Source organism: Cinclus cinclus, chromosome 19 (genome assembly GCF_963662255.1).
Source record: "Cinclus cinclus chromosome 19, bCinCin1.1, whole genome shotgun sequence".
Taxonomy (NCBI): Eukaryota; Metazoa; Chordata; class Aves; order Passeriformes; family Cinclidae; genus Cinclus; species Cinclus cinclus.
In genome coordinates, this window is record NC_085064.1 from 5338990 (window position 1) to 5356765 (window position 17776).

The following is a 17776-nucleotide window of genomic DNA, read 5'->3' on the forward strand; positions in this document are numbered from 1 at the left end:
ATAGAAAACATTCCTAAAATTGGTGAAGTGTTTCTGAGTCTGCCTTTATCATTAAGCTATTTTGAAGGGATTGGGTAGTTGAGGGCGCAGGGGTGATTTTTTTCTCTTTTTTTGTGTGTGTGCGTTTGCGTTTTAGTCTGATCTTGGATTTGCCAAAGACAGATCTGTTTTGGCAAGCAGTGGCCTGGCAGTGATGCATCTCACATGCTGTCTGAGTTTGAAAGAAAAGAGGGGGTGCAGAATGGGAGTAAAGAAAGATGAAACAAAGTGACACCAAAGTTTTGACTGGAAACTCTGCCATTCTGGATGAGAGCGACTGCTGAGGAGTTGAACTGTTCCACTTAGTGTGGACCAGCTGAATAACAGCCAAAGTTTTTTTCTGCCCTTTTCAGTTATTCATATCACTCCCACCATAACAGCCCTGAGGAGCTGCATTTTTTGTCTGTGTAAACCCAGAAGACAGTGTGTCTATTGACCCTTTTGCTGTTTCTGGAATGTGTCTCAAAAAATTGTTCTCAGCAAAATATCTTCATTCTTTTCTTCTGTTGAAGACCAAAATGGCAGAAAATGTACTTGAGTTTTAAAAATTTCTTCTACACTTCACCACAAGTTGCATATCCTATCAAAAGAAGCTTGGGGGAGAGGGTAAATGGAACAATATAAATGAATGAAAGGTGACCTCATTCTTTCTTCCTTTGAAGAGGGGAGTTCTTGTTGCATTCAGAGTCTGCCTCTTACAACTGAGCAATCTATCAGCCTGTAGAGGTGGATTGTGTTTTATATGTGGGGCTGGAAACTGAGCTCTTGCTTACTCATCCCTGCCCAGTTAAAGGAGAGAAATGTGTTGACTGAAAGTTGCATCCCACTATTGTTCACCTACATCTGAAGTCACTGTCTGGTTTTCTAGACCTCAATTATTCCAAAGCCTTTCCTCCTGGAAATACTGTTCAAGGCAAATCTTGTAATATTAACTCTAAGAAGCCCCCCAAAAAACCTCCTCTGAAGCTGTTTGCATGCACAAGTGAGCAGTAAAGAAGCAAAACTTCATTTTCTGTAAAGCCCAGCTATAAATTATTCCTGAAATAGCTTCTGTGACTCTCTGCAGTTCTGGGCTACTGCATTCATTACTCTGAATGTGATATTTAATATCATTGACTCGTTTTTATCATTCTGTGCTTCAACAGAGTGCAGGAGTCTCACTATAAGGTACAATTCTGTTAATACTAGAAGTGATGATGTTAGAGGAAGTGACATAGTGAAATGAAGTAATAAAAAATTTCTAGATTTAGTTGGGGTTTTTTTAAGATCCAAATACCTCATTGGAAAGATATTTAAACAGTTTGAAGCTTGCCAAATGCATTAAGTGGCCAAGAAAAACAAAGCATCACTATGGCTCTTACATAAAAAGTTCTGGTTTGGAATACACACCATTTTGTTTACTCATCTGCTGCCCCCTCTTATTTGGGGCCAGCTAAGATCATTTTGGAAACTGAGTGTCTACTCTTGTATACATTTAACTCAGAGTTACTTTGTCATATCCAGCCAATGAGTCTGCTCATGAAAGTGAACTCAGCTGGCTTTAATGCTTGCTGGGTCTGTCTGGAAATGTGTAATAATGGATTTCTTGTTTTTCTGCTTCAACAATAGAGTCAAGGGACAAATTCCTGAGTTACATTATTTTAAATTATTCTTACAAAAAGAAAGGGAGAGAGAGCTGGATGAGTGGGAGTGGAGCTGGTGTAAAGTCAGCTCAGACAGTGGGTTCCTCTTAGGTAGATGGAGAGAATGGGCCTCATAAATGGATATTGATCTGCAGCAGCTGGGATGTGAGGAAGGGGTTGGGAGATGAGTGTGAACCACTCTTACAGCTGCCTGCCTTTCCATGGCTGACTTTGTTTTCCTGCTAAATTTGTGTTTATGGCACAAGAATATATTCTTTTCTACTTGCATTTAATGTAGCTGTGAGAGAGTGTGTGGATGGTAAAGTTTGATAAACTTTATAGCACTTGGGCAGGGAAATGATTGATGGGGCTTCTTGGAATTTGATTGCAGGAGATGAATTTTCTGGAATTAGGCACTCATCCTTTGCAGGAGTTAGTGGACAGGGAACAAGCAAAGCTGAAAATATGTCTTTTATTGGATTCACTTATTTGGTTATAGTCACATTCTTCTCCATTTGATGTTACTGTTTCATCTCCTGTGATGCACTTAGTGCCCAGTATCTCCTCATTCTGCTTGAATTATTTCTGTAGAAAGAATGTGAAGGGGATCTGTGAAATTCCTACAATCAGCTGCAGAAGCAATATCTGAATTGAGGTGAAATAAATTATTAGGTGAGATGTGCAAACTTGACAAATGCAGGGGAAGGCTACTTCTTTACAAATTGAGATTTGAAACCTCCTGGCAGAATTTGTTACCTTCCAGTTATGATTACAAAAACGTTCCATGATTTAGTATTCCATGGGTTTATTGTCAGGAAACTGTTGTCTGCTTGGAACAGTTCAAAGAATAACCCTGTTCTGAACTGGTTTTAATGGGAGCCTACTTAAAATATGCTAAAATTATTTGCTGTGTTTTGTCCCCTGAAAGTTTTTTTTTTTTTTTTATGGTTTTTAAAGCAGCATTTTTCTGCCTTATCTTAAGGAATTATCCAGGATTTCAGCAGCAGAGGTCCAGTCAGGGAGGTGGAGTTTCAATGAGGGGAAGGTATAGGGAATGTTGGAAGGGAAGAGAAGGAAGAGTTGCTGTATGAAGGCCAAAGGCAAGAAAGGAAAAGGCATCTAAACCAAACAGATGGGAGAGGCAGTAAGGGAAGAATATTGGGCAGTGAAAGAGATAACAGAAGGCCTTGGGAACAGAACTGAGAGGGGAGGAATCTGAGACCATGAAAGGGTCACTTGGGGACAGGTTATTCTAGGGAAAGAAGTGAGATTAATTGCCCAGTGCTCTGCTATGTTGGGTAGAAAAGCAAATCATCTGTGTGGGTAAAAATAGGAAGGGAGGCATCTCAGCTGCTGCTCAGGCTTCACTTTCCTTGTGTGCTTCATGCCAGGACTGTGTGAGGAGAGTGGAGAAAGGGCTCTGCAGAGCACACGGAGTTAAGAGGTTTTGTCATGATTATGCTGGCTAAAATGAGACAAAACTGTTGGGGTTTTTTTGTTTATTCGTTTGTTTGGGGTTTTTGTTTGTTTTTGTTGATTCTTTTTTTTTTTTTCCCCGTTTCCCTTTCCCCAGAAAACACTGCTTGCCAACAGGGAAGCATCTCCTTAGAGGAAAGCAGTTGGCATCCACCAGGGCATAGGGGGAACAAGAAGTGTGTCCATTGTAATCCCAGGAAGGAGCAGCAGCACTGTCCACACTGCAGCTCAAATGTTTCACAGAATAGAAGTAAACCAAAAACTGGTGTTCAGTCTCACAATGTTCCTGGATAGTAAGATGAGGAGTACCACAATGCAATTGCTTTCCATATAGCCTAAATTTATAATTTACCCAATTTCTTTTGGTATTTCCTCAGGCAAGACAGCAAGCCCAGCTGAGACATCAGATGGCAGAAGACAGCAAAGCTGAATATTCTTCCACCCTACAGAAGTTCAACAGTGAGCAGCATGAGCATTACTACACACACATACCAAACATCTTCCAGGTAAGAGTCGCTGGCACAGCTCTAGACTAGCCCATATTCCTCTGACAAGAACATATTGCACATCACCTCAATTCCATGAGCATGACTTTTAATTTTTGCTGATTTTTTTTTTGCTCATTCTTAACAAATTTTACATGCAATCTGCCACCCTGAGAGGTGGTAAGATAAATGATCCCTTTATCTTAAATTAGATATGAAGGCATCAATGATACACAAGGAAGGTGATGTTGAAATGTTGTGACAGATGAGGACAGCCTTTGGAATCCTCACAATCTTTCTCTGTTCAGCTCCTGTGTCTGTGCAGCTGGGGATGAGGGAGAGCATCACTGGCATTGTTGGGGCAGGAGGCAGCTGGGCATTGTTGCATCTGGAAATTCCAGCAGTGTTTTATAACCTGTGTTCAAATCAGGCTGCATGGATGTTTAAATGTGAACCACAATAATTCTGCAGCAGTGAATCTGAAGGTTTTTAAGCAAGCTACTGATTGTGTCTTAGGGTGCCTAAGGACAAGCTGCAGAGGAAGAATAAAAAAGCCATCAGATTCATTCTGAGTGGAGATCTGAGTTTGTGCTTGAATGAATGAATTGAGGTTAATGTAGTAGAACAGAACTTCTAAATGACTGTTCCATTATAATGGGTCATGAGCATCAGAAGTGGAAAATGGAACCTTTTCAAGGGAGGACATATCACATGCTTGTCATCAGATGAGAAGTAGCTGATCTTTGCATGGCAAACACTCACTTTCGTACCCACTGCTGAAACTTGTGAGCTAAATGGACTCCTCCTCTTTTGCCTCATGGTATTTCAAACCAATGCCTTGAGATAGCCTCTTCCTGGAATCAAACAAATCCTGGAGCTGATGAGCACTCTGATCTGTAGGTGACCATGTTAAAGTCCTGCAGATGTGCCCTCTTCCCTATCAGTGTGCCAGTGAGCTCCAGGGCTCTCTTTTAGATGTTGAAATAAGTTGTTTTGCAAAAAAATTGATGTTATTTGTGAATCAAGGCAAAGGGGATTTTTAAGTTGACTGCTCCTGCAGTCCAGTGTGACACAGGCTGCTCCTGTTCATGACCTGCTGTACCCTACCATAATTAGTCATAATAGAATTGTGCCACATTCAGTTTCCCTCCATGGTAAAGGAGAGGGCCCTGGAAGAGATGCTGGAAATCCTGGAACTGAATCTACTGAGCAATGAGGAGCTGTGGTGTGAACAACATGTGATGTTTTTATTGTACATGAACACACCAATATATGATGTATTGTGAACAAGACATGATGTATAGGACTCCCTAAACACCAAGAATTACCTTCTAGGGAAAAGAAGGGGAGACATCAAGAACTTGGTTTCCTTGGATTCTACAGTGGAATGAAAATAAGATTGTTCCTAACATGCACAGAAAATCAAAGAATTTGTTGCAGAAATTATTTTTAAAAGCCTTAGGAAACGTGCTTTCAAAAGTCTAAAGCTGGGGTTTGACAAATCAGCATTTTTTAACATAAAAAGTTAATTGGAAAATTTCTAGTAACAGTAAAAGAGATTACTTTTAGGATGACATTTTGATATTTAAGGGAGCAGTACCACTTGGTGCCTTCCTGAGAACAGCTGTCCTAGTTCATTCTTATAAATATATTTAATCCCTAAGTTTTAAAATAGTTGAAGTAAGCTGGAGAGGGAAATTGAGTGAAACTGTGAAGTTAATCTTGATGTTTGACCTGAATGAAATGTAATATTTTAGAAAATACAGGAGATGGAAGAAAGAAGAATTGTGAGGATAGGTGAATCCATGAAAACCTTTGCAGAAGTCGACCGCCAGGTGATCCCCATCATTGGGAAGTGTCTGGATGAGATAACAAAGGCTGCAGAGTCAGTGGATCACAAGAATGTAAGTGTTGTATTGTTGGTTGTCATATTTACTGTTGGTCTCAAATTTAGGGAGCCTGAAATCCTGAGCCCAGGCTCAGCACAAGTGCTTTGTAGTCACAGAACTAAAGCAAAGAACAGCTTCTTGTCCCAAGCTGCTTTGTCTGAGGCAGGATGTGCTCACATTATTTCCCAAACCTGCTTAACAACCAGAAATGCTTTTCCTGCAATACTTTTTGTTTTTTTTATTGAGGACTACTCCCTCATTTTATTAGGGTATTTGCTTTTTGTAATACTGCAATTTAAAAGTAGGTATCATCAGTGCGTGGTGTCAACATAATTTCAGATAATTAATCACCAATTCTTATAAGGGTGGTTTCTGTGTCTCATAAATGAGACATAGAAAACTGAATGCTTCAGAAATGTCTTAATTCTGGTTAGGTTTATAATAATGAAAATATTTAAAGTATTGTCGACATTAACTATTGCAAATTCTTTCTGTAAAATATTTCTTTGCAGGTTTGAGGTTTGCTGGCAATCTGTAAATGAGCAAATCTTGATTTCTGAACATCATTTTCCTTCATAGGATGCAAAGAAACCTCTCTGATAAGAAGGGTGATAAAGATTTCAGTTGAGCTTCTTGATGTACAGTGACCACAAGAGCAAATGTGTTTTCTGTTTTGTTTGCAGAATGATCTGCTCCCTTCCTACATGAAGCCTCTGTTCTTCCACTCTTTTTCATGGATCACATTAGTGCTTCAAACACTGACAGCATGAGTCTTGCTGCCTGTTTGAATTTCCCATACATATTTTTCACTGGAATCTTTTTGGAGCTGTTCAGTGCCTGGAGCCGTGAACTGGCAGCATAAGCCTGAGGCTGAAGTTTTGAAATTAATCCTCTACTCTCTGTTCAGCAATTGCTCTCACAGAGAGCAGCATAGGAAACTCAGGAATCTGGAAACCATTCTCTGAGTGGGAAAAGGGGGAATAGGGGCAGCAATTCCCATGGTAGAACAACGTAACCCTGCTTGAGGTCTAGCTTTTGGTACTGCATGGTGAAATCATGCTGGGGAGATTCATATCTCAGCCTATACTCTGCCCCAGTCTTCTTAGCAAAGCACACATGAAACTTGAGCTGGGTGTTTGAATCAGGGTGAATTTTATCTTCTGTTGATCACAAATAAGTCCAACATGGCTCATGCACAAATGTGACATTGGAAAACGATCACTTTGAGCATTGATAACTGAATTTACCAGGATCTGCTGCAAACACTGCGCTGACAAAAATGTATATAACCAAAATAGTTATATCTGAGTAGCTACAAAGGGTTTAGTGGGTTCTATCTGGAAACAGTTATGTTCATAAAGAGTTCTTTTTCCTTAAATATCATCAAGGATTTTTTTCATCCCTGGAGCAGTAATTTCTAACTGTGTTGATTATAATGAAAGTGCTGGATTAGTTACTAAATGTACAACTGTGTAAATAGGATTGCTTTGTGCCCTCACTACACTGCACAGAATTCCTGACAATGCCAATAGAAACTGCCTGGACTTAGCAGGGAATACTGGTTCACTGTTACTGTGTTTCTAAGGCAGTTTTAAATATTTTTTTTTTTCCATTTCCCCTTTCTAACCCCTTGAACAGCACAAAGGTCGTGTGGCAAGTGTGGTGACTGCCAGGTGAACCTGTGCAGAACTTGATTCAGAGGGCTCTTGCAGCAGATAAAGTTAATTTGTTATGAGCTTGGAGTTCCTGTTATGACATTATCTCTGATATATGGAGTATGCTGGTTATTTTTAGCTCCATTGTAGTGGAATGATGTTTTGAATAAATGGAAGGAGCACTGTAAAATCCAGAGGGGAAAACATGAAAAGCTCCATGCATAGGATAAAATACTAGTGGAGTATTTAATATAACATAGTGTAATCTCTTAGAATGAGAGAATGGCTTCATTGGGAAGGGACCTTGAAGCCCATCAAGTTCCACCCCCTGCCATGGGTAGGGACACCTTCCACTATCCCAAGGTGCTCCAAGCCCTGTCCATCCTGGCCTGGAACACTCCCAAGGATGGGGCATCCACAGGTTCAGGCTCATGTAAATATTGTAAATGGTGTCTCTCCATCTTTCCTGTAGGCTTCCCTTAGGTATTGGAAGGCAGCAGTTGAGTCACCCCAAAGCTTTCTCTTTTCCAGGCTGAACAATACCAATTCTCTCAGCTTTCCCCACTCTTTCTAATCTTTTGTCTAATCTAACCTTTCCCCCTCTTCTCTAATCCTTCTTCATCTTGCTTTCATGTCTGTCATTAAAAATATCTTCAAGTTTAAATCTTAGGAAGTTTTAAGTCAAACAAGGATGGGATAATGGAAAGTGTTGTTCTACCTCCCTAAAACTTGTGTAGGAATTTCATGATGCCACCTGATAGATTGAGGATCTTAAATCTATGTGGATCTTCAAAATCCCATGAAGAATTGTGCTGTATCTGTGTTTTGCTTAATGGAGCCTGGCCTCTGGATATGTCTATGTCCCAGCAGGTTTCTCCTGAACAGCATTTAACCTACAGCCATTCACAGAACCTATTAAATGCCTTCAAAGCAACAAGTTCTTTTTATGTAACAGGGCAGTGATGCTCTACTCTAGAGAATAAGATATTTGTGTGCCAAGGCACAGTGTCTCTAGGGATCTTGGATCTTAGCTGTTAAACATAATCTCTCTTCCCAAGAAAACAAGCAGATAAGAAGTCTATTAGGATATTTTTTCCAATTCCATTAGATTTAAGTGCATTTGGCAAGCTGAGGTCTGAATTTGATCTTATGTATAATTAATTTTGTTTGTAGACTTCAGTAGGAAAAATGCTATGGATTGGTTTGGCTTTGATTTGTTTTGTTTTGGTTTTTGTTTTTTTTTTTTTTCTTTTCCCTCTGTCTAAAACAAAAGAGCAAAGCCATTGTGCACAGTCTACAGCCAGTTTGTGGCTGACTTAGATCCTTCCTAGCAGTGCCAAAAGGGAATGTGGCTTCAGTGGCTCCCACACCAGGGCACAGGGGTGCTGATGTGACCTTGGACTGCCTGGATGTTGGGTAAAGCTCATGAAACATTTACTGTCACTAAACTCACAACCAACTTGTGTGATCACTCTGCCACAAGTCAACAAGAGCTCTGTTTTATGGGAATATTTACTGGGATTTTCCTCTGATTTGCTAACAGCTGTATTCCCAGCAAATCTGTAGCTTAAATGTTAAAGTCACTTACTGAAGTGTGATTTGCTTTTCTAGTCAGTAAAGTTCATAAGCTCTCACTCTTTTTAGCAGAAAGTGGAGAGACTTGTATTGATCCTGGGCTCTGGAAGGGTGTTCATTCCCAGGAATGAGCCTGGTCACTCTCAGGGCTGGTCCCACATAGACAGTCTTTCTTGTTATGCCTTAATGTGCCATCAATTTGATGTTAAGCCTCACCTGAGATGCTTCCACTTTGTTGGATCTGTCCCATTCCAGGATTCCCAGATGGTAATAGAAGCCTTTAAATCAGGGTTCGAGCCTCCAGGAGATGTTGACTTTGAGGATTTCACACAGCCCATGAAGAGGACGGTGTCTGAATCCAGCCTTTCCAACTCCAGAGGGGATGGGAAGTCAGAGCCCAAGTTTGGTAGCAAATCCAAGGGCAAGTTATGGCCATTCATCAAGAAAAATAAGGTACTGATTTGCAGACTTGAGCTTGGTGCTAGTATATGTTTTGCTAACCTGTGTCTTGTCTAGTAATCTTGGCAAGTTTAGGGTTTTTTTAAGAGAATTTTAGATTCAGAAAGTTAATAACTGATGTCTTAATATGCTGTTTTGTTGTAGTCTTTGGTTACTTAAGTTTCTTTATAACTTTTTTTTTTCTTGTATAATTTCATTAATTATGTTGCAATTTTAAAATTAATTTAAGTTGTCCTGTCTCTGCCATGGTCCATTTCTGTTCCTAATCCAAAGGAGTTGTAAACCACTTACCTAGTGCCAAGTGTGCCAACTAACATTGTTACCTGTGGGAAGATTCCATGTGGTGTTACTGTTTTGACACTCCTCAAACTCTCCTTGCCTTTCCATTTCCCTTGTCTTTCCAGTCTGTGCACTGGGGTCAGCAGGTGGGTGGCTGGGAACAGGGAATTACTGGGATTCACTCTGAAGCACAACTAATGGAGCCTAACTAACTGAGCAGTTGACTGTTTAAAAGACCATATTAACTTATGTAGCCATTAAACCTTTTTCATTCCACTGTCATACTTTACACCATAATGCATGGCAGCATTTCTCTGGGGTTACCAGGACGTGTCAGGGGGACTGGACTCAATCAGGTTTCAGTAACACTGATGGAAGCTCAGAATAGCTTCTTTTTTTCTGACCTCACTCTGGCTCTGACCCTTTACCCAACCACTTAAATTTGAGTTTTAAAAATCTCCCTGTTCACAAGGGGTCATTCCTGTAGTGCTGGTGTGAGAGAGGACTCGCTGTTGTCTGGAGCTTACATCAGTGTAGCCAGAATAAATCACAACCAGGACTAACTCCTGAGCAAATTCATAGTATGATCTGTACAAGTGTGATGCTGAGGTATGACCTGGAAGCAGGAAGGAATGTGGTTTGTTGTTTTCCAGATAATAGAAACTCTACTGGGCACTAAGGTACCTTCCTTATCTGATCCATTTAAATTCAGGTATTTGAAAGCTCTATCCATATGCATTATTCCGAGCTGTCCACAGAGCAGAACAGGGCAATTGATGGGGATAGTGCTGCATGGAAGAGTCTGCATGAGCTTCCTTCAAAATACTTTTGTGTTACTCTTCTGTTGCATCACTTACTAATACTTTCATTTATCACAACTCTTCATTTAACACGACTCTTAACCTCTGCTTTCTCCCCCCTTTTGAACCATGGCCTTTAATATTTAATTATTTAATTGGTTTTTCTCTGGATTTCAAATATTGGTTTTGATGCTTATTTTCGTTTTGTGTTTTATCTTTTTATTTTGGTTTTTATTCTGTCACTTCTCCATCTCTTATACGTAGCTTATGTCCCTTTTAACATCCCCCCATCAGCCCCCTCCTCCTCCCCCTGCCTCTGCCTCACCCTCTGCTGTTCCCAACGGCCCCCAGTCTCCCAAGCAGCAAAAGGAACCCCTCTCCCATCGCTTCAACGAGTTCATGACCTCCAAACCCAAAATCCACTGCTTCAGGAGCCTAAAGCGTGGGGTAAGTTCTCCTCTGGATACCTCTCTCTCTCTCTCTCTCTCTCTCTCTTTCTTTTGTTTCTTGCGCTTTTATTGTACGTTCTGTTATGTAAAAACTTTTGTTTTGTGAACGGTTCCATTGTGTTTTATCATAACATGCAGACAAATCCAAAGGTTCCCAATCTATAAAGGCACTTGCAGTCAAAACCCCCACAATGAAACCACAAAAAGTACAGTTGCTGATGGAAATCACCCATCTGGGTGTCTTGGGGGAGGAGGGGTTGGACAAAATACAGAAGGAGGAGCTGAACATTGAGTCACGCTCATGCAAGAAGTCCTTAGTTTTTCTCTCAGCAGGGTGGGTTCGGCTCAACGTTTGTGTCAGAAGAAGAGTAAATTAGGAGGGATTCTAGGAGAAATCACAGTTGTGATTTCAGTTGGTAAAAGTTCAGTCTGGAATGATGTGACATGGTCATTGGAGCAGTGGGAACTTCTGTTCCAGTCACTGGGCCCCAGTTTGTGGTCCTGGTGCTGCAGTGTTAGTTTGTGTAATAACTCTGAGTCTTCATGGGAAACATGTGAGATGAGGAAGGTGAAGTGATTCTGGGTGGTAACAAAGCCTTTCCATGATCCATGTGTGCTTTAAGCCAGGGCTGCCAGGTCAGCAGAGACTGGGACACAATTCTCAGCACCGTGATGCACAGTTTAAAATTATATTCTGTACAAAAGCTTTGTTGGTGCAGTATGCAAGCTCCAAATGACAGAGAAGAGGTTCTGAGGGAGCAGGATTTGGAGTTCCCCTGCCAGCACCTGCAGTACAGTCTGTTAGTGCTGATTTAAGCTTTGTATGGTAGGAAGATGCTGAAAGCCTCAAACCCGCGAAATGCTGAATGAAATCCATGGCTGATTTCCTGGGTTTAGGACACACTGGACCAACACTTGGTGACACATCACCACTGTTCCAAGTTCAGGGTCCCTGTCCCTTTTGCTGCTGATAAGGAAGGAAATATGGCCTGAGGTTTTCCAGGTCAGCTGCTGTTCCTGTTGCTGACAGCATTTGTGGTTCTATTCATAAACCAGTGTTGAAGTGTTTGTGTGGAATTAAATCCTCCCATTGGTGGTCTTCATGAGCAGTAAATAAAATGTTGGGTCCCTGAGATAAAATTTGTCATTTTTCAAACAAAAATAAGACTTTATCTTCCCAGAAACTCACACATGACATGGTTCTACTGAAAATTTGTTGGCACAGCATGGCTTTACCTCCTAGGTGAAAGTCCTTAGAATTATTTTCTCCTGTAAAAATTACAGGAAGGGGACAAAATTGTTCAGTATTTTTAAAGGTTTTTAGAGCAGACAGTAACAGTGAGGAAGTGACTACTTTAAAAAGCCCAAACTCTGCTCCAGGCACTCATTTAGGACTGAGGACTGGAGCTGTATGAAAGCAGAGATGTTTTCCATGGGGAACTTCAGTGGTTGGTTACAAAGAACTGAGAGCAGCGCTGTAAGCAATGCACTGTCTCGCCTGGTCACAGACAGAACAGTTAAAAATAAAGATGTTTTAAACAGTTTCAGTTCTTTGCTAGGAGATTGCCATTTAATGGGACACTCAGAACACAAAAAATCCCATTTCTTCCAATCCCTGTTTCACTGGGGAAGTGGGAAGTTTCTAAGCTGTCCAAAGGCACGTTCTGTACGTGTCCCTCCTTTCCTCAGTTGCAATTTGGCTCAGAGCGTTTTTCTCAGTGATTTTGCCAGGTGGAGACAGGCTTTCAATTCTGCTTGTGCAAGCAGCAGAGCTGAGGATGTGCTGGGTGGTGACACCACTGCAGGGGTGGCAACTGGAGCCCTCCTTGTCCTGGGCAGTGCTGGGCCACTCTGGGGCAAAGGCACTGCTGGAGGTCAGGAGGTGTGTTGCAGTTAAATGTTCCATAGTGCCATTCAAAGAACAGAGTGTTGAAAATAGTGCTGAATATTTCCTACTTGACTTTAAAATAGTGGTCTGTAGTTTCATGGGCACTTCACCAGTTTGTATTTCAAAAGTAGAGATCGCTACTCATTGATTGCTTGGCCATATAAGCAATTATAGCTAATTGCTTTAAATAGTTCCTGAAGGAAGGAATTATTTTATGTATTATCTTAGAAATCCAAGCACACCTTAAGAATTCTGCATGCCATATTGTTTTAAGTGCTTTGTGTGAAAGGCAAAGTAATGAGAACAATGTCCTATAGTCTTCTGTGGAATCCCTCAAATTTCTGCTGACACATTCATTGAGAATGTGCAAGGAAGGGCTATTGCTAAATCTTGACTTAAACCTTTCACTGTGCTTTTTTGCTATTTCATTTCCTTCCCCTGTCAGCTACCAGGATGTTTGTATGTAAATACTTTTCCTGCCTGACTCATCCTGAGGATTTGGAGTCCAGTGTGCAGATCATCATCTCTTATCCCAGAGGGATGAATTCATTGGGTCATGCAGAGAGATGGAGGAGGAGAGGCTGCAAACCTCTGGCAGCCTGCTCTGTCTCATTTGGAGACTTGTCTAATTCACATTTTATAGGTCCTTGGTGATGTTTTTTTTACAAATGATCAGACAAAGAGATCATCAAAGTGCCATATGACCTTCAAAGATAATATCATTCTAACCAGGCAAAAACAAAACCAAGAACTACCCACGAATCCATTTAATTTATCAGGTGAAAAATGGGTGCTTGGTATTTCTTTCAGTTGATATGACCCCTGTTATATTAGGTACAGCTAGACAACACTGTTAATTCTGCTTTAATCTTACTAAGTTTAGTAAGATTTCTTTTGTTCAATTATTTTCCATTTCCCTGTAAAATCCAAAAACAACTTAATTTTGCTCAGGAGTTGTGAGCATTAATGTCAGGAATACTGGATTGTGATGTTCCCCGAGGAATTAGGAGGATGTAGGGTGGAACTCTCCTCTGCACAGAAGAACATTTGATTTGTACATTAGGGAAGCAACTTTTTGGAAGGTCATGCAGGGACCAGTAGGGCAGCACAGTGTAACAGGAGTTTGGACTCTGAATCATTTCATTTGCTCTGAATTATCTCTGCACTGCTGGGTTTGTTCCTTGGCAGAATTCCACCCCAGACACCTTCACTGAAGGTGCCCACAAGGCTCTTTAAGTCTTATTTTAGTGTATTCAGCCAAATTGCCATGCAGGTGCTTCCTGGATTTCTTGATAACCTGAGCTCTCAAATCCTACAAAGCCAGGGAACAAAATTTACTTCAGAAAAAAATGGGATCACACTCCATTTTTGCACTGTCTTAAGGAATAAAGAAAAGAAAAGTAACTGTTTGACACAAGCAAGTCCTGAGACCATAGCAGGATAAATTCCAGCAGCAGGAATTGCACGTTGTAATTGATCCTTGAAACATAACACGTGAATGGATTCCCATACAACTCCTCCATGAAATCTGTGAGATCAGAACTTGTCTGGAAAGGGAGTGTGTTTTAGCAATTTCCTTTTAAAATTTTGGTTTAGCATCTTAGGTTGCATTTGGCAAAATCACTGGTGACTGTTAAAACAAATTATATAATAAGCTATGATACGTCCTGTGAGCAGTCTGGTTTTAATTTTGCTTCCAAACCAAAAATCTAATGAATCTTGTTTTCATGGAGGAAACAGATGCCTGAACAATTCACAACAGATGCAAGGTTAATGTGGAGGCACTAATACCAGCATCAGTGGTCACTGCCAATATGAAATCCTAGTCTGTTTTAAAAAAAAAAAAAAAATTAAAAAATTAAATATTTAGGTGCTGACTCTCATCAGTGTCTATGGTTTTCTAGTCACATTTTTGTATTTTCCTCATAGCTTTTTTCTTCTAACCCCAGCAGCAGAAATGTCCATTATAGAGAATACCATAAAACTGTTAGAGCACTTATTATGGATCAGAACTGTAAGGGGAAAAAACTGTCATACATTTTTTTGTTAGTGTTTTTTTTTTTTTAATAGCTGCTTTAAAAGACACCATAAAATTAGTGTAGCACTTCAAATCAGCTTCATCTCTTTAGGGAAGTTAAAGCCAGAAGAGCACAAAGAATGAGGAACCAGTTACATAACTTATAATTTCATTTATGCTTGCTCTGCTTTTTCTAATTCCACGTTGAGGACAAAGGAAACTCGGTATTCTGCTGGTTGTTACTAATTTTGTGTTCTTCAGTTTTATTGCTGCAGTGGCAGTAACATCAGCACCTTTTTTTTTAAAAGAGCAATCCTCCAAACTAACAACATCCAGGGGTAGAACTTACACCTTTGAACGACTCTGTGTGGATTTGGCTTTCCTCCCTCTCCCCAGAGCCTGGGAAGTGACTGAGCAGGGAGGATGTTCTGGGAGCTGGGGCAGACATTACTGCCACTGTCCAAGTTCCATAAAGCACACGGAGGAAATTTTGTGGTTTCCTTTCTAGTGGAAGTTGTTGACTTCATGACAATGTGATTTTATTTCCATTGCACCCCTTGCTGTTGTCCTTCCCTGCCCATCTCCTCTGATGCTCTGTGCAGTCCTGGTCCTCAACACAGAGCTCTGAACCTGCCCCTCTGATCAGTGCTTTGCTGTTCTGGGAGCATGCGGAGGCAGCAAGGACACCACCCCTGTCCAACCTGCTCTGTTCCCTGCCCTGGGAACTCTGGTTTCTCTATCCTAAGTGCTTCCCTCTGTGCCAAGACTGGGACTTTTCAGCGGGTGGGGTCATTCAATCCATGGTTTGCTCTAGCACCGAGATGGATGTCTCTGACCTTGGTATTTAAAGAAGCATTTAAAAATACCATGTTTTCTGATCTCTCTCTGAGCATGCTGAACTCTTAATACCCACCTGGCTCCCAGGAAGCTCCCACTGTGCACTTTGAGGGGAGTTAAACACCCAGCTATCTTTTGCTGTAGAAGCAGTGAACGCAGAGGTGCCGCGCTCGTTCCCGGTGTAACCAACGTGTGTTTTCTCTTGCTGACTCACCAGCAGACACAGTCTTTGTATATTCACAAAGAACTCATGAAGAGGACTTTAGGGACACCCACGTGTGCCGTTGAGGCTAGGGAATATGTTGTAAGTCTGAGTATGGTGTGATCAGCCCATACTGTTGCTACACAGTCGCTAACCCCACTTACAACCAGTGTGCTGTGGGAATGTGCTTTGTCAAAGAGCCAAGGAAAATTTGGTGGGAGGCAAGTGGCAGCTTACAGTGTGATGTGAAGGAAAGATAATGTCCTGGAAATGCTGAAATTGGCACAATTAAAGTAACTGGACCTGTGAAGTTCAAAGTGTTGCAAACAGGTTCTGCACATTTATTTTAAATTATTTAATGAATGCAGTCTTGAGCATCACGAGCCCTGATGGACAGGAGTTCTCTATCTTGGTTGTGGAGCATTCCCCAGAGCCTTTGGAAGCTTCTGTGAGCTGTCTGTGATGACGGATAGTTGATGGAATCAAGATATGTGACCTCTGAATCTGCTACTTGGACAAAGCAGAGTATGGAGAAATTTTTACAGGGCCACTAAAAAGAAAATTACCTGTTGGTTGTATGTGTGGAAGTCCAGTGATTTATTTCAACCCTGTTTTCTGTAAGTGAGGTTAGTGGCCGTGACTGTCCAATAACACATGGACCTGCTGGCTTTCATGCTCCCTCATGTGTTATTGAAGCTTGTTGCTCTTAGACTCTTCATTTTTTTCCCTGCAAGACCAAGCTAGGCTTGGTTTAAATTGACAGCTTGAAACACATTTGCTCATTTCAAGGAAATGTAATTTATTTGATCACTGGGGGGGGGGGGGGGGAAACGCCTTTGTTCTTCCAGGAGCTGTGAGCAAGTTTCTAGCTGTGAAAACCCAACAGAATGGGCAAAAGTAGTTATGTAGTGTTTAATGCAGATTTATTTTCAGTCTGCTTATATTTGTTTATAGAAACTGAATCACTGTCACGTAAAATTACCAATATATTTCAGAAGTGGAAAACTGAATATTACTTATTTCAGCATTTCATTGTTTCCAGCCTACAAACTGCTTTATTTATACTGGTTATAACAATCCTTGATGTACTATTTGGAAATGCTATTAATAAGTTCTCTATTTTTGTCATACTTACCAGCAAAAGAATTGGGCATACATTGTCTGTAACTCCTTTCAAATTTGCTGAATTTGCAGCAAAAGAATGGCCTTGATGCAGATGATTCTCTGCAGTATTTAGTGCCTTTAGTGAGTAGTGTTTAGCCACTAGCGCATGTAGCAAACATTTGTGCCTTTCTAGAGTGCTTCATAGGTAAATATTTATTCTGCACCATGAGTCTTGTCTGTATCTATGTACAAGGATCTCAATTTGTGCTGATCATGTCTATGCTAAAGTTCACAGGAGTGCTAATGCAATGATGCAAACACAAGCTGCCTATGCTGAATTTCTTCAGACCATTGTTTCTCCTTCTATGATTACTCTCTCCAATGGATTAGTTTTGTTTGCTTTATTTTTATAATGGCCTCTTTAGATCAGAGGGTGAATTTCTTCATGGCACTGTAATTATTATCATGTGTTTGTTCTCTAATGGACTGGACTGCAGAGGGAAGTGTCTGCTGCCTTGTCACTGAATGATCAGTTCACATGCAGCATTTCACTATTATTTCAAGGCCATTTATTTTCCTTGAATGGTTGGCATGTGTTGCAGTACAAATCCTGATAACTAATGGGAGTTGTTATTTTGGGAGGAAAAAAAAAATGTATTTCTTAAATCAGCTGCCCACAAGAGGCATGGAGCCTTTATTTTAAATCCAATCCTAATGAGCTGTGTTTTTTTGCTGAAAATGGAGCATCTGTTTGAGAACACCGTTGCTGGGAGCTATTGGTAGTGACAGAGAACTAGAATGGAAAGAGGTTCCCAAGTCTGGCAGCACAAATCCTTGCCTGGAGAGAGGCATTTTCCAGCTTTTACCTTTCAGCTGTTGTTACCATGGAGCGTGTGCTTTTGTGCACCTCAGGTTTGTTGGGTAGTTGGAGCATTTCACAACTGCTGTCCCTGAGAACTGGCAGGGCAACTCAGTGCCCCTTCCTGGAGGAGGAGGCTGG

At 40.9% G+C, this 17776-nt stretch overlaps 1 protein-coding gene across 1 annotated transcript in view; it reads left to right on the top strand.

Moving 5' to 3' along the window:
* The window catches only part of FNBP1 (formin binding protein 1), a 63489-nt gene that overhangs the window by 34281 nt on the left and 11432 nt on the right, over window positions 1–17776 (top strand). The window contains exons 8-12 of the mRNA XM_062505377.1: window positions 3515–3643; window positions 5380–5526; window positions 8997–9194; window positions 10544–10726; window positions 15688–15789. Of these exons, the coding sequence (XP_062361361.1) occupies window positions 3515–3643; window positions 5380–5526; window positions 8997–9194; window positions 10544–10726; window positions 15688–15789 (759 nt within the window). The remainder of the gene's footprint in view (window positions 1–3514; window positions 3644–5379; window positions 5527–8996; window positions 9195–10543; window positions 10727–15687; window positions 15790–17776) is intronic.